This window comes from Coenobita brevimanus, chromosome 24, assembly GCF_032717465.1.
Source record: "Coenobita brevimanus isolate Jiangsu-jjx chromosome 24, ASM3271746v2, whole genome shotgun sequence".
Classification (NCBI taxonomy): Eukaryota; Metazoa; Arthropoda; class Malacostraca; order Decapoda; family Coenobitidae; genus Coenobita; species Coenobita brevimanus.
In genome coordinates, this window is record NC_136977.1 from 62,278,358 (window position 1) to 62,294,650 (window position 16,293).

At 40.2% G+C, this 16,293-nt stretch overlaps 1 protein-coding gene across 1 annotated transcript; it reads left to right on the forward strand.

Moving 5' to 3' along the window:
• Positions 1-489: 489 nt before the first annotated feature.
• LOC145393457 (uncharacterized) lies at positions 490-15,353 on the forward strand. The gene is made up of 9 exons (XM_080267556.1): positions 490-535; positions 1,728-1,988; positions 2,514-2,765; positions 3,039-3,173; positions 5,119-5,273; positions 5,564-5,684; positions 11,336-11,695; positions 11,937-13,010; positions 15,205-15,353. Exons 1-9 carry the CDS (start codon positions 526-528, stop codon positions 15,351-15,353), a joined length of 2,517 nt encoding a protein of 838 aa, XP_080123682.1. The 5' UTR covers positions 490-525.
• The last annotated feature ends 940 nt before the right edge of the window (positions 15,354-16,293 follow it).

The window sequence follows — 16,293 nt, forward strand, 5'->3', positions numbered from 1 at the left end:
AATGGGGAATACAAACTTTTTTGTGGAAAAAGGGCCTTTGTAAAAATTTTGGGAACCACTGCTGTGTAGGATTTCCTTGTATGTTGAAGAACAGAATATGCGGTTGCTTCACAGATATAATCTCCATAGGGGTTCAGTATAATAATTTGCCATATGAGGTAATTTTACCTGTATAACCAGTGGCTTAGTAGTTAAAGAAAACATTTTCATGAAAAGCTTAGTTTCTGCCATGTTTGGTTTGATCTTGCTCTCTAGGTAACGTATAGACTTCTATTTATCTATCTGTCTATTGCCAGACACCATAATCCCGCAAAGGGTGGCCATTTGACACTGAGTTAGTTGTTTTACAGGGAAGGGCACCAACCCTCCACCAACCCACTTGTTGACACATAGGGAGCACGTACCGGTATGGTTTGGTTATAGACTTGCTTTTACTAAATAGCTACGGTATTATTGACTGAAAATATTTGTCTTTTCTTTTTTTCAGATTTTTTCTTGGCATCTTATCTGGTGAAATTATAACACATGAATAAAGGTATGTATAAAGAAAACCAGATCAGCAGAACTGTACCAAATATGCAGAAAATTCAAATCTCAATCTCACCATAGTATAGTTCTGTAAGTTTAGTTCTCATTATAAATCACCTTTTTGGATGTTCTGTTGTCTGTAAACTGCCCATTAATGTTCCATTGATACCCATAAAGCTGATATACCAGTTTCCCCCAGTTTACAATACAGATACCATTTATGTGGAATAGTTGTGTTATTTTGGAAAACATCCCTGGCTTGTTGGGTAATTAGGACTGGACATCTGTATTTCATTGCCCTCTCTGATTTTTCTCCAGACATGGCAGCCTTAATCCTAGAAATTTTTGAAGCAGCCTTGGCATGAAAGTGCTTATGTCATATCGAGGCACAAATTGATACCTATGGGACAGGATATATATGGGTGTCCCTGTCTAACTGATCACATATCCTTTCAATAATCTGCAGGTGGAGGGGTGCTGGCTTTGTTGCCAGGATGTTGGTACCAGTATCACCATTGTGCTACAGTAGCTTAAATGAATATTGGAAAAGTGGGATAGGGTCATCCAGCCAAAATATACCAATAAGCCAGTTAGAGGCACTTGAACTGCAGTAGCAGCAGCAACAGTGCTAATTCTCTGGTCCACTTCATAAACAGTGTGAGGAGCATCGTGACATCAGTTAATCCCAGTGTGGGTAATATTCTAGGAGTTGTGACAGTCCAAGCTGAACTTTGACCCTCATTAGAAACAGTATTACCAGTAACCCTTGACTTGAGTTTGGTGGAGAAAAAGACATATACTTTACAAACAATAACTTTCAGTCATACATCAATATTGCCACCACCCATTGTTGGTGAACTTAAGAACTATTTCCACTGCAAAGCCCCTTTCATGGACAGCCATAACAAAGACAGTTTTCAAATGTGTGCATTTGTGTTTTGCATGAGTTTACTAGCATCCATGTGTGTGATCAGACTTTGATAATAATTGTTTCACATTTTCCTTGCAAAAGTTTAATATGTTAGTTTGCACTGACAGCAGCTTGTGAATGACAGAACACTACATTGTTTATGAGTAAATGACTGAGGTAGAAAATCTCTGGTAACTGGTGTCATAAGTTTTATTGTAGATTATAGTGTTTTTAGGACCTCCAGACATATTCATATTTGATTATAAGTGTTGACTCTGGTAATTTCCAGGCAGCAGCAATCACTACACTCTCCTTCTTCAAGATGAGACAGAAACTGATGGAATATGCATAGAGGAAGAGGATGAGGAAATAGAAGATGGCTTAAATGGATTGGAAGAAGAGGAAGAGGATGAAGAAGAAGAGGAGGAGGAGGAGGAGGATGAAGATGATGAACCTGTGGAAGACAGCGAAGAGGAGATTTTTAGTAGCAGCAAACACCGGACATTATCTCACCATGATGGGGCAAATTTAAATGGACAGAATCATATGGGTAAGATATTCTTACACTACGGTATATACCCACATTATTCATCATCATCATCTTGACCCTGTTCCCTTTATTATTAATGAGATTGTCAGAATCTAGAAACAGTTAAAAGAAATAACTTAAAGTAGGGGAACTTAGTTGTACCATATATAATGGATCATAAATCCATTCTCTTAGCAGTCAGACCCAAGCTAAATAGTTTTTTATAGCCCAGGAAATCATTTAGTGGATTGGGTGGTAGCCAGTAACAAAATGGATGCCTTGTAGTCTAGTGAATTAAGGAGCTGCAGCTGGATGTGACCCAGAAGGGTTTGCTTCCAACAGGTGGAGGGAGTTTATTGTTTTTCATAATTCCACTTAGGGAAAAGTGAATGGTTATTTTTACTTTAAATAGCTCGATGAAGTAGTCTAACTCAGGCCTGCATGCTCCTGATGAAGTACTAAAGGATTGGATGATAGATAGATGGATGAAGGTGATATAATTAATTACATAACATTTTTTCAATTTGTTTTGTATTTGTCCATCAGTGAGCCCCACCAGTGAGTACCGTCTGCTGAATAACAATGACAGTGATCTCAAGACAGTCCTGGACACCCCTATCACTATCTGGACACCCACCCCGATGTCACCAGCCCGTCGAGCTTGTTTCATTGCATCCATTATGCTTGGTATCTTGGTAGTGGCTACCTTCCTCTGGGTACTCCCTTGTGATGTCCAGCCCTGTGAGGGAGACCTTGCCCTTAGGGATAGGGAATGGGCTGTGAAGATTGAGGGAATGGGTAAGTTGCTTTGTTGTTGTTATTGCTGCTGCTGTTGTTTTACTGATGTGTTAACCCTTTGACTGGTATGGGTTTCTCTGACCAAAATAAAATCATATGGCAATAGCCAGAATAAAATATATACCGTATAGATATCTTCATTCCTGGCCAAAATGTTACTCAGGAAAGATATTCACATTTTTTATATGATTGGTTTCTCATAGGTAAATTCAAATGTCTGACATTAATTCAAAAAATTATACTGATAATTCCATTTATTTAATTAACTTTCAGGCATCAACGAAACACTTATGATTCGGAGACCAGGAGGTGGCAGCAATGTGCTATTGAGCTACTACATTTCCAACAATATCTCCAGCTGGGACACAAACTCTTCCACCCTTGCCGACACAGACCAATGGCACTCAGGTTTGATACATTTACAGATTAGTCTTTAATGAACACTGCTATTCTTTAGAGGTGAATGAGATTAGTACCATATGTCTGAATGTGCATGAAGTTCTGTTGTTGTTCCTGTAGTTGTAGTTACTTTTTTTTATCCAGTGTACGTGCAATTTGTGTGCCCACATTCCTTTCTGTGTTTGATGAAAATTGAAGTTATCTGAAACTTATTTTCCTAATGACATTATGTTTCCCATTTCTTACAGTAGCATTTCTACCATAGTACAGAATTGTTGGTAGATGTTTTTACTGTGTTGATGGTAAAGGATATAGAGTGACTTAAAAGAAAATCAAACTAATATACTGTAATAAGTTTGAAAAGCAAGTATAACAAAAGAAATTTTGAGCATTGAGGTGAGGTGTGAGCTGAGTGAATTCTATCTATCTATTGCCAGACGCCATTATCTTCTTTGATCTAAATGTGGGACTGAAAAAGGGATGTGTGATGTCTCCATGGCTGTTTCATATATTCATGGATGGGGTTGTAAAGGAGGTGCAAGGTAGGGCAGTGGATGTAGGGGTGGCTCTAATGAATGAGGGTGAGATGTGGAAGATTCCGGTGTTGCTGTTTGCTGATGATACAGTATTGTTGAGTGAAGATGAATGGGAGTTGCAAGGTTTGGTGAATAAATTTGGGACAATGTGTAGGAAGAGGAATCTGATAGTTAATGTAAACAAGGGTAAAATTGTGGTGTTTGAGAGGAATGAAGTCACAGAATGCACAATGAGGCTGGATGGTGAGGATATGGAGAATATGAATGCATTCAAGTACTTGGGTAGTGTGATGAGTAAGGATGGAAATTTTGGAGATGAAGTGCTTGAAAGGGTACAGCAGGGAAGGCAGGCTGTTGTTTCACTGAAAGTGGTGATAAGGGAGGTGAGTATGGAAGTTAAAAAGTCACTGCATGATAGTACTGTGATCCCTACCCTGATGTATGGAAGCGAGGCATGGACCTTGTTAGAGGGGAACAAGTCAAGAGTGAGAGAAGTGGAAATGAATTACCTGAGAGAAGCATGTGGAGTGACTGCTTGATGAATGAAGAAGTGAAAGAACGTTGTGGGGTGGATGTGGATGTGATTGAGGAAATTAGGAGAAATACACTGAGGTGGTTTGGACATGTGGAGAGAATGGATAATGAAAGACTGACTAAGAGAGTGTATGTAGGTGAAGTGGAGGGAGGGAGAGGGAGGGGTAGACCAAGGATGAGGTGGAGGGATGGAGTTCAAAGGTACGGTATATGAGGGAGGGAGGAGTGAGTTGGAGGGAGGCCAGTCAAATGGTGGGTGACAGAGTGACTTGGAGGCTTTTTATCTGCGGCCACCCTTTGCGGGATTAGGGCTTTCGGCTGTAGATAGATTGATAGATCATTAGTAGCCCCTTGAGTTAAGTGACATTCAGTTGGTTTATTCTTGCTCCTGCCAGATGATTTTATTAATCTTAGACGTGTTTTGCAGGGATCAGTGAATGCTGTGTCTAACCCTGAAGTTTTAAAAATCACTCTTAAATCGGATAGAATTGTCTAGGGGTAGCAAGAAGGGTATAAATATTGTCATCAGATGAAAGAGCTTAAAGACTAGGCAAAGACCAACTTGGAGTACTGCTCTCATATGTTGGGGGGAGGTGTCACCATGTACAGATCAGCCTTGCTTACTGACAGCGATTTCCAACCTTTTTCTCGTTCAGGCATCTCAGATGAACAGATCTTGATTTTGGCTTCTTTATTGATTTAGGAGTGTACTGTGGTTCTAATAATGTTTACAGATTGCCCTCATAAAGTTTTGGTCATCCTTCTCAGATAAACAAGATCAGGTAGTGGCACATAACTTAAAATATACCAGTATAGTCTTTAAGCTCTAGCTCATAAGCTGTTTAGTGCCTGTTATAATGCTTTTTTATCCCCTTCATTTCCAGATCATAGTCAGACAGATTGTATAAAGTGCGGAGGAAGAAGTAGTGGCACTGAAAGTGAAGAACATTGTGGTCTTTTAATGCTGGATGGAAACCTAGGAAGAGAAAATTGGCGCATACCTCTTAGGGAATGTCCAGTAGATCTACAGTGTGGTTTGGTAAGAAAATAGCCATGTCCCTTAAAAAGGTGTAATACTTCTGCTGTAGATGATAGTGTGCTGCTTGCTAATAGTGAATGGCATCCATGCAGATTGACAAAGGTAAAGAAGGATTAGTTTCAATGATGAGTGTGGGAATGAAATGAGAGATTTCATTTATGTTAGCTCAAGAAGTATTCTGTATTCTATTATTATCATTGATTATGTAAAGTCCTAATATACTGTGCATAAGTAAGGTACTATGAAAAAGTTTTAGAATGATTCTTTGACATGCGTTAACTTTTTTACAGCTTGATGTCAGTGGAGACAGGTTTCCTGACTGCATAGTGCGAGGTGCATATTCAATGGTGTTCATGATTGAGGCACGCTATGGAACTACTATGTGGCATTTACATATGCATAAGGACAGTGGTATGTATTTCGTTAGGACAGTTTTAAACCGACGACATTTCTATGCTAGCAATACCGCAACATTACTGGTAATAGTATCATTGTTATTATTATAGTCTGCAACTGCTGTGCCAGTCATAATAAGGTGGCTCCAGATACCAGGATATTATGCTTTCATTCACTTGCATCCACTGGCCAGTTGTCATATATAAATGTTTTACACAAAGTTAAGCTTAAGTATATGCACAAAAAGGCCCCGCTGGTTACCTGCAGTTTACCTACTTGCTTTATTTTCTAAGCCTAGCAGGTTATTTACAGTATCCTGATCTTATATGTGACATGTTTCCAATTGGCTTTGTTTGATACTAGTGAAGTTAGGATTTAGATGTAATGGCTTGATGGTTGCAGCTGTCAGAGGCAGAACCCACAATTTCACCCTTTATATTCAAAGATTAATTGAAGAGATACTATTACTAACACACTACTGATAATGTTCCCGAATGAATGAGATGCCAAGGAAGTCATTTTTTCATTGCTTATAACTCTAACCTGATTGAACTTGCATTATTTTGAAAGCAAGTGATACAGGTGAATGAAATATTAATTAATGTGTTTTAACCAAACATTCACATTGCAAAGTCATTACAGGAAGTGTGAAATTTTAACAGACAGGTGGTTCTCCAGAGTGTGGCTGGAAGGTACCTTCACCAGCCACTTTGACATTTTATTCACATTTCACAAGAATTATTAAAGGTGTAATACCTGAAGGTTGCATTTCGGAAAAGGGTTTCCTACTCTGTGACAGCCACACTGAACAACTACAGTACAGTAATCCCTCTAATATCCGAACGCCCAATATCCGAACATCCCCACTAACCGGACATAATCCTCCTGGGATCCAATATTCCCAAAATGGGCCAAAAAACGCAAAAAATTCGAAAAAAATCTGACTTTTTTCCCTCCCATAATTTGAAATTCCCGCCTGGCGCCAAACAGCTGTTACACCATGGTCCCTTCACCCCTTCCTTCCTCCCCCTCCCCCCTCCCCTGTCAGGTTGCCATTTGGTATTTTTCATTACCAAGTGTGGGCCAATTTGGTAATGAAAAATTCGTTTGGTAATGAATTAGAATAATGCATTACCAAATGGATTTTTCACATGTATGAGGATACACAGGATGGAGATGGTGGATTGTTTGCTCTCTCTGATTAATCTGCTACCCTACATAGTGTGAAAATAATCAACATGGTGTTAGTTATAAGGAGAGTGATTACATGTATTTCCACTTGTATATATAATTAGTGAAGAATATATGCTAGCTTTACGAATTTGGTAATGAAAAGTTATATTTGACAATGAAAGTTGAGGAGATTGGTAATGTGGCTGTTGCGATCTGGCAACTCTGTTACCCCACCAACATCAACAGTCACAGCTTAACTCCGATGGAGAGCAGATACTCATAACAGTGCAAGCCACAGGTGCTTGTTTTTTGTGAATAAACAGTGAATAAACTGCAATACCTTGCCACTAGAACACATGGGAATTTACAGTGTTGTGCAGTGTTAAGAAATTAGAATTTAGAGTGCAGAGGATTAACTGTGGACTGCAAACTGGCGGTTCAAACCAGTCCAAGAGGAAGGGACTTGTAAGTACCCAGAATGTTTAATATTGTATAAACTCGCCTCTAAAACCTCATTTTATGGTTCTTTTGCATTTATTTCAGTCTTTTATGTCCCTTATTGGTGTGATTTGGGTCTTAAATAGGTGCAATGCATGTCCAGAGGGAGTTGTATAGGTGTTTTTCAGACTTAGGGTCCATAAGTACTAGTCCATAAGCTGGGGCCCAATATCCGGACAGGACCACTATCCGGACCTGCCTATGGCTCTATTGATCCGGATATTGGAGGGGTTACTGTACTTGGTTAGGACGGACGTGAGAGGGCAGGGTAGATAAGCTGTACCCACTTTGCCTAGGTATATTTTTCTTTGTTATTTATCCATCAAGAATTATATAATGAAAGTTTTTATTCATCATAATCATCATCATCATCATCATCATCCGGACCTCCTTTCCCATCCTAAGGCAGGGTGAGGAGTAGCAACTTCCAGACAGCCTAAGTTTGCCCATTTCAATGGGTCATGCTTCCATTCACTTATCATTCAAGCTTACAGAATCCTGGCTCCATCAGATAGGCCAAAAAATTTTCACCACGTTCTGTAGCGTCACATATACCTATCTGACAGAGTCAATCCGAACTCTTTCACGTTAGAAAGGGGTGCTAAACCCCTGGTCGTGCACATCTCCGCACAAAATTCATTCAGCCAGCTCAGTCTCATGTCAAACCATAGCTTCACCAACTTTCATACCTCTCTTCCTCACACACTCATCCACCGTATCCCTCCACCTTCTTCTTGGCCTACCTCACCTCCTCCCTCCTAAAAATTTACTCAGATATAGCTTTTTCACCACTCTGTTGTCATCCATTCTCTCCATATGACCAAACCATCTCAATACACTCTCTTCAGTTCTGGTGTCCTCACTCCGCATCTTTCACGAATCACATCATTTCATATCCTATCCACTCTCTGTACTCCACATACATTCCTCAGCAGTCTCACCTGCACTGCTCTTACTCTTGACTTTTCATTTTCATGCCACACCATAGTCTCACATCCATATCTTAAAGTTGGCGCTAACACTCCTTCATGTAAGTCTCACACAGCTGCAGCACTCAAGCCTCTGTTTTTTATCAAGACCTTCATAGCACCAGCTACTCTCCTTCCTTGTTTCACTCTCCTTTCCACTTCTTTTGTCCATTTTCCTCACTTTTCTGTTACTTTACCCAGGTATTTGAGCTCCCTCACTAATTCCAGTCTCTCTCCATTCAGTGTAACATCACACTGGGAGTCACTTTCTCTCTCAGTAACCATCATTTTACTCTTTTCTGTATTTATGCTCAAGGTACAACGCTCACAGACATCTACAAAACTCAGCACTAGTCTACCAAGCTTTTGTCCGATATTTGCAAGTAGCACTGCATCATCAGCATGCAACAAATTTTAGGTATTGCATCTGTCACATTCATTACCAGTGTCATCCCTTTCTCCATTACTCATGTTTTTTACTTCTTTTATCACCCCATCCATATATATATTGAACAACCATGGGAACATCACACAACCTTGTCGGACGCCCACACTGATCGTGAACCATTCACTTCGATGCCCATTTACCCTTACGCATGCCTCACTACCATCGTAAAAACTCTTTACGACACCTAGCAGCTTACCATTCACATTGTACATACTCAAAACCTTCCACAATCCTTCTCTGTCTAATTTGTCGTATGCTTTTTTCCCAGTCATAAATGCCATAAACACCTTACAGTCCTTCTCTCTCACCTTCTCCACTATCTGTCTTACTGCAAATATTTGATCCACATATCCTCTGCCACTCCTAAATCCATCCCGTTTGTCACTTACTGGGACTTCTGATATCGCTCTTACTTTCTCTGTAATACAGTAATTCTTCCATATACCTTCCCCACCACACTCAATAGATTTATGCCTCGATCATTCTTGCACTCCCATCGCTCACTGTTCTTTATGTACAGGGGTATAGTCACTGCATTTCTCCACTCTGCTGGCACAGTTTCACTCATCCATGCCTTCTTACATATCTCCAACAAGCACCTCATTCCGCTGTCTCCACTACATTTATGATCTCTGCATGCACCTCATCAATCCCAGCTGCTTTCCCATTTTTCAACAGCATTCATCTCCTCTGTTTGTGTCACCTTTCCTGGCACTGCTTTCCTCCTCTGTAGACCCCCAAAACAAGTCACGTTAAAGTCACTTTGCTCTCCATTATTCAGTTATTTTTTCATTTGGTGGTAGGTGGGGACACCCATCATCCACTTACTCAGTGTAGTGTTGCCTTATGGTCGCTGCACTGAGTGACAGTTCAAATGGTTTCCCGTACCCAGGTATCCATTTACAACGTTGGGTGGTAACCGTATAACCTTTTTTTTTTTTTTTTCCGAGTTAAGTGCCCCCAGATTCCCCTATCTAAAATCACTAAATCATGGCCATTATTTCGGAGAGCCATGGAAGGCCCAATACCTGCCCAGGGCCCCAACCAAATGGGCAGGTTCGCATGGCCATGTGGAATGTGAGAGGTTTGAATGAGGAGAGGAAGAGGGCGGAAGTAGTGCCACCAGAGTCAGTGTGCTGAGACGGTATGGCCATATGGAGAGAATGGTTTACAACAGAGTGGTGAAAAAGGTATGTTGGAGTGAATTTGAAGGAGGGAGGAGGCAAGATGGGCCAAGAAGTAGGTGGAGAGAGATGGTGGATGAGGATGCGAGGAAAAGAGGAATGGAAGTTGGTGAGGCGAAGGGACTGACAAGAGATTGAGTTGGCTGGATGAATTTTGTGCTGAGAAGCACATAACAAGGGATATGGCATCCCTTTTTAATGTGACATTGTTTGGATTGACTTTGTCAGATAGGTATATATGAAGCTACAGTACATGGTGAAACCTTTTGGCCTATCAGAGGGAACCAGGATTCCGTGGGCTTGAATGATGAGCGAATGGAAGCTTGGCCTATTGAATTGGACAGACTTAGGATGTCTGGACACTTCTACTCCTCACCCTGGCCTAGGGTGGGAAAAGAGGTCTGGGTGATGATCATGATGATTTTCTCATTATCTTTCATTATCATACATTGTCAAACAGTGTTGTGGCTGTTGTGGCACTGACAAAAAGCCTACACCTGATTTTGGTGTGCATCCTGGGTGAAGCAGCAGGAGCATCTACCTGGGGGCTAAACCTTCTCATAATTATATCCATGCTCCTTATTGTAGGAAGAACCCTGGTTCAGCAGTTGCTAGCCTATAGTCAATGGGTCTGCTTGGCCAGACAGACCAGGATTAAGTTACAGGAGCAGCAACATAGCAACAACCCACTTAGTTGTCCCAGGTTTTGGATGGTGGTGTAATCTGAGGCTCAGTGGTGGAGAGGGGACAGTGGCCATGAGCTATTTGGAAATAACTTCATCCTCTTTATGGAAAATATAGAGGATAGATGTATGTGATGTGAAAGATAGATTGCAAGGTACAATATAAGTAACTATGTGTGTCATATTCAGGTAGATCTTGTTGTCCAATCAAGACATGAGACTAATGTTAGAAATGTGGCCCTTAAGGTTGTCAGTAACTATGTAAAGGAGAGAGGAGGGAGAGAAATAATCTTGCTGGAGAGTCTCGTGAGTGTGTGGAGGAGTTCTGCTATATGGGGACATGACATGTGCTGGAGCTGAGGCTGGAGTTACTGTAGTAGCAAGGGTAAGGATTGGTTAGAAGTTTAGGGAGTTGTTGCCTTACCTGACATTGAAAGGGTTCTCCCTCTGTGTTGAGGGATCTTTGTATGCAGCATGTGCTAGGAGTGTAATACAGTACTGTATGATAGTGGGAGAACATATGAACGTTTATGGTTTATATATCTGATAAACTGTTTTATGTATGATGTTGCCTTTGCCACCATATCTAATTTCATTTTCATCCCTTTAGTACCATTGTTACAGCTTTACCAAAACATTGCATATAAAAATAAGTACACTCACAGCTTAGTACAGTGTGTATATTGTGTTTCAGGTGTGACACCAACCACAGGCCAGATGTCCACTGAGCAGCCTGTGCCCACTCCAGCCTCATTAAAACTGTTGTACCCTGGCCCAGCTCTCTTGATCCCAGATGTTAACAATGATAGCTTCAGGGACCTGTTGTTCTTTGGGCTTCTGTCTGATTCAATGTCATCTTGGAACCAAGAACATTCAGAGATGTGGAACTCAGAAGAGGAGGTTCCTGAGCCATTGCCAGACAGCCATACCACTAATCAAATAGTTCTTGTGTGTGGTCAGTCTGGCAGTGTCTTGGGATCACCATTTACACTGAAACAGTGTCACAAAATTCTCTCAATAGTCTTGGAGGGTCATCTAATTAACTTCTCCTGTCTAGACTCCCATGACAGTAGTAAGTATAATTCATTGCAGTAAATGAAGCCTTTATAATTCTTAAATCATTGTTAATTGCCCTTTGTGATTTATTATAACAAATTTTCAGACATAGTACATGTGCTTACCATATAAAAAAGGAACAGTATATCTTATCAGTACAGGATTTACCATAGCAATTGCCACAGTAAATTTATAAGTGTTTAATGCTTTACCACAATAAACTGTTTTCTGATGTTTCTCTTTCTTACATATTTCAGAGAAGACCGGAAGCATTCCCCTTAAAGCTCTTTTGCATCAGATACTTGGGGATGCAGCTCCATCAGAAAAACTTGTACTTTCTCAAAAATTTTCCATTAATGATGACAGAAAAAGTGTGGCTGGAGATGGTAAGATGGAGTGTAAAGTGGTAGTCATTCCTCAGGGTGTGTGCCCACTGTGCCAGTCTGAGGTGCAGCTGAGAGGGGATGATGACAAGGTGCTGTGGCGGCGTAACTATGAACACAGTACTATTGTAGCCTGGGCCCCCTTGTGGGTGCATGGTCAGTGCCATGGGGCAGTACTAAAGGTATGGGAATGGAGACACATATCCACACGTGCTAAAAGTGTAAAGCCACCTCCTATTAGCCGAAGGACAACCAGAAGTAGCTTGGTCAGTGAGGAATCAAATAGTGCTGAAACTGAAGCAACTAACATGGAGAATGATCATGAAACAGAAATTCATATTGAGACTTTGACAGATGGTAATGTTACCTCCAAATCTGATGATGGTGAAGGATTGCCTTATGGTGAATTGTTACGAAAGTACTCTATGAGTAATCCTGGGAAGCTGAATGAAGGTATTGAAAATCCAGTGCAAGAGAAACTTACCATCCAGTTACCAACAACTGTGGAGAGTCCACGAGCAAGGAGAGATTTTTCCCACAATTCTCCAAAATATGTGTATGATCATTCTAATTTACACCGTCACCACGGGAAGCAGACAGTTGGCGGCCATGATGATATTATTGATCATTCAGAAACAGTTCATTCTTTGGAGAACTTCCATCCTCATGAATCTAAAGAAGCCAGGTCTGGAGATTACCATGAAAGCCACCACCACACAAAGAAAGTTGTCAGCAGTACAGTTGTGCCTGTTAGCACTAGGCTTATGCACCAGAATGTCCTGGCTCCACCTGGCTACCAGCTCCAGCAGATTCATGAACGCTTGGCTATCTTACGGACCAATGGCACAGGATGGCATGAAGAAACTCTCACCAGTCTAGGAATAGGAATCACTCAACTGTGCAAGAATGACTCATGTGTACCTTCCATTGAATCACATGGAAAATCTGGTAAGTTACACAAGTGTAGTAAAACTATTTTCACACATCATATATCCACTGTCACTTGATCATTATCAGCTTGAATCAGTTCACCACAGGGTGAAAGTCCTTCCAAACATCTGGCCACTTTCATTTGATCACCACTAGTGTGAATCAGTCTACCATAGGATGAAGGTTCCCCCATATTTTCACACAGATCCAGAGGTTGTTAACAAGTTCCATCCCATCCTGGCATATTGGGAATGACATTTCTAGTTTGTTTTGTATGCCTCTTCCCCCACAATCTCTGAGTGGCCACTCCATTAATTTGATTATTTGTCTCCTGTCTTTTAGAAAAAGTATAACCTACCTTTGTCCATTTTTAATATTTTAATATTAAGATTCCAGGTTTCTGATCTGTAGGGTAAAAGAGGAAGAACACACTGATTATAAGTCTTTCTTGATACATTGTTACCGGTACTTTGTTCCTAATCCCATTCCTCACTTGACTTTGCTGTCATGAACTGGTATGCTGTGAACAACATACAGCATGTAATTTATATTTATTATCACAATCTAGCACTTCAGTGTATTTACTAGAATGAATTGAATGTGTCTGTTTGCCATATCACTGAAGTACTCCTTTTCTCTCCATTTTGATGATACTGGAAAACATTATTAATTTAGAGAGAGAGAGAAAAAAAAAAAAACTGGGTTTCACTGTAATGTATCAGGCACTGGCACCATGATGATCTTTGTGTTGGTATTACCTGCAGAATGATCAGCATTAACTCGCAAACTGTAACATACTTCAGGAGAGGGATGTAGCATTGAATGATATACCTCAATAAAGACCAATTAAGATTTGTTTCCTGTATGTTTTGGTGCTCATTACAGCAAAATTACAGTTTATACTGTCCTGAAAATTTGAATACCCATTTTTCAGCATTCCCAGTTCATCTCATGCCTATATAACAGGTCTTTGATAAAATAAGATACTGGTATTCACAGTGTGGGGCATTTGGGGGGCTTGAATAAAAATCCCTGTACACAACTTCAGGATAAGTGGTGGCAGCCATCATCCATTCACTTGATGTAGTGCTGCCTACGTCTTCCTTCATCTTTATCATTCTTTGTGTGTGTCTGCCCTCCTTTCTTCCCATTTCTCCCATCTTTCCTGTCACTTTTTATTACTCTTCTTTCTTTTTTTAGGTAGCTTTTTATTGAGTGACAAGCCTAATGGTTTCCTGTAAGCCAGGGAACCATTTACAGTGCTCATTGGTAACCATATGGTATAATCAACCCATACAAGTTCCCTGCGTGTCAGCAAGTGGGTTGGCGGAGGGTTAGTGCCCCTCCCTGTAAAACAACTACCAGTAACTCACAGTCAAACAACCACCCCTTATGGGATTATGGCGTATGGCTATAGATAGATAGATGGAATTTCAGGACAGTTCAATGACACAACTACTCGGTATTACAAATACAGATCGAACGATTATCAGTCTCTCTGTTTATCTCATCCATTCATCCATCATCCAATCCTACATTGTCCCATGAGGAGTGTAGGAGCCTGGGGCTAGCAAGTTGGTCCTGTCATTTGAGATGAGAGTGACCAGCCTCACTCATCCCTGAGTGGCATTATGTGAGCAATAACCCCAACCACCCCTTGGATATAAACCTTCACTGGTTCAGTCCAATTGGAGTGCCATAATTACCCACTAAACCATCAGGCACCATAATTTGGGTATATGGTTACCTCCCTATGGTGCCTGGTGGTTTAGTGGGTAAATAAGGCACTCCAATTGGATTGAGCCTGGGGAGGTTTATACCCAAGGGGTGGTTGGGGTTCATTGCTCACGTAATGCCACTCAGGGATGAATGAGGCTGGTTGCTCTCTTCGTAAATGCTAGGACCAACTTACCTTGCTTCGGGCTTCTATGCTACTCAGGGAGCACCACAGGACTGTATGATGAATAATGAATGAACCAGTTTGGTCAGGGTTCATATTATTATTGTATATTAATTGTTTGATTGCAAATTACCCACTTTTCATTTTACCTCGGTTAATTTCAAATTATTTTTCATGCACAAAAGGAGGGGACCAAAAATGGCAGAATCTACCATAATTAGCATTTTGACCAAGAAAAAAGAATGTTATATCTTATTTCAGGTAATGACATGCTTTTATTCAAGGTTATCTTACTTCCTGAATTTTTTGCAGTTGAAGTTACAAGAGGTGTGAAGAAGAGGGCTTGGCAGCTGGTGTCGAGCAGCACTACTTACGTCAACACACCTCTCAATGGAGAACAGCACCACACCTCACCATGGTCACTTACATCCATTATTAGAAAAATTTTGGTATACCTGTGAAGGAATTTCTGCTTATGAAATTTCCTACTTATTAAAAGGTATTGACAATCTTGAGAACACCATCTAGGGTTAATGAGGTGTAAGATTCATTGTGAAATGAGTAAGGGCTTCATGCCTGATTCTAACCTGTATCAGTGGACGTAAAAAAGTGTGGAAATATTTATTGAACTTATTAGATGTGGTTGCATAAGAGTGTGAAATGTGGATTGAGTGAAATGAAGTACTGTACTAACTGTCCTAAAAAGCAGATTGATGATAATCAACATTTCATAATATATGACTAAGTTGGAGAAGAACAGAGCTGAATAGAGTAATACAGTATATGAGAAAGTCACCAGACTTTGTGCAGTTAAGAATTATAGACTAAATACTATATACTGTATATATTTTTTTAAATACTTGTCATTTGGCCTCTGGTATTGATTGATTTAAAGAGTAAACATTGGAAATTTGCAAATGGAAGTTCCTTTTTTTAAGTAGTAGTTTATATATATATATATATATATATATATATATATATATATGAGGAAGAAGGAACCAAAGGCAAGGGGACTGCAGATTGTTCCTTCCAAGAAGAAATAAAAATAAGATAACAAAGAGCCAGAGTCAAGATCTGTTCATTGGAGATCATGGCAGTGATTTATAAACGTGTAAAAGTCAGTCTTCTAGGGCTTGGTCCCACATATTAAATGGTGTGATGTATTACCATGATGGCCAAAACTGGTTAGTGCCCATCACTTGCATATCTCTATTATGTATGTTGTTTAATATTAAGCAACTTTGTGGACATCATACAAATATTTTTATTATACTAATGCTTATGAAGGTGATTGCCATAGTTCAGAGCAGGACATGAAGGATTATGTGAAAAAGTAGCTTGGCACTTGTAAATGTTGGAAAAGATTATTTTTGTAACAGGTGATATATATACAGTATATAT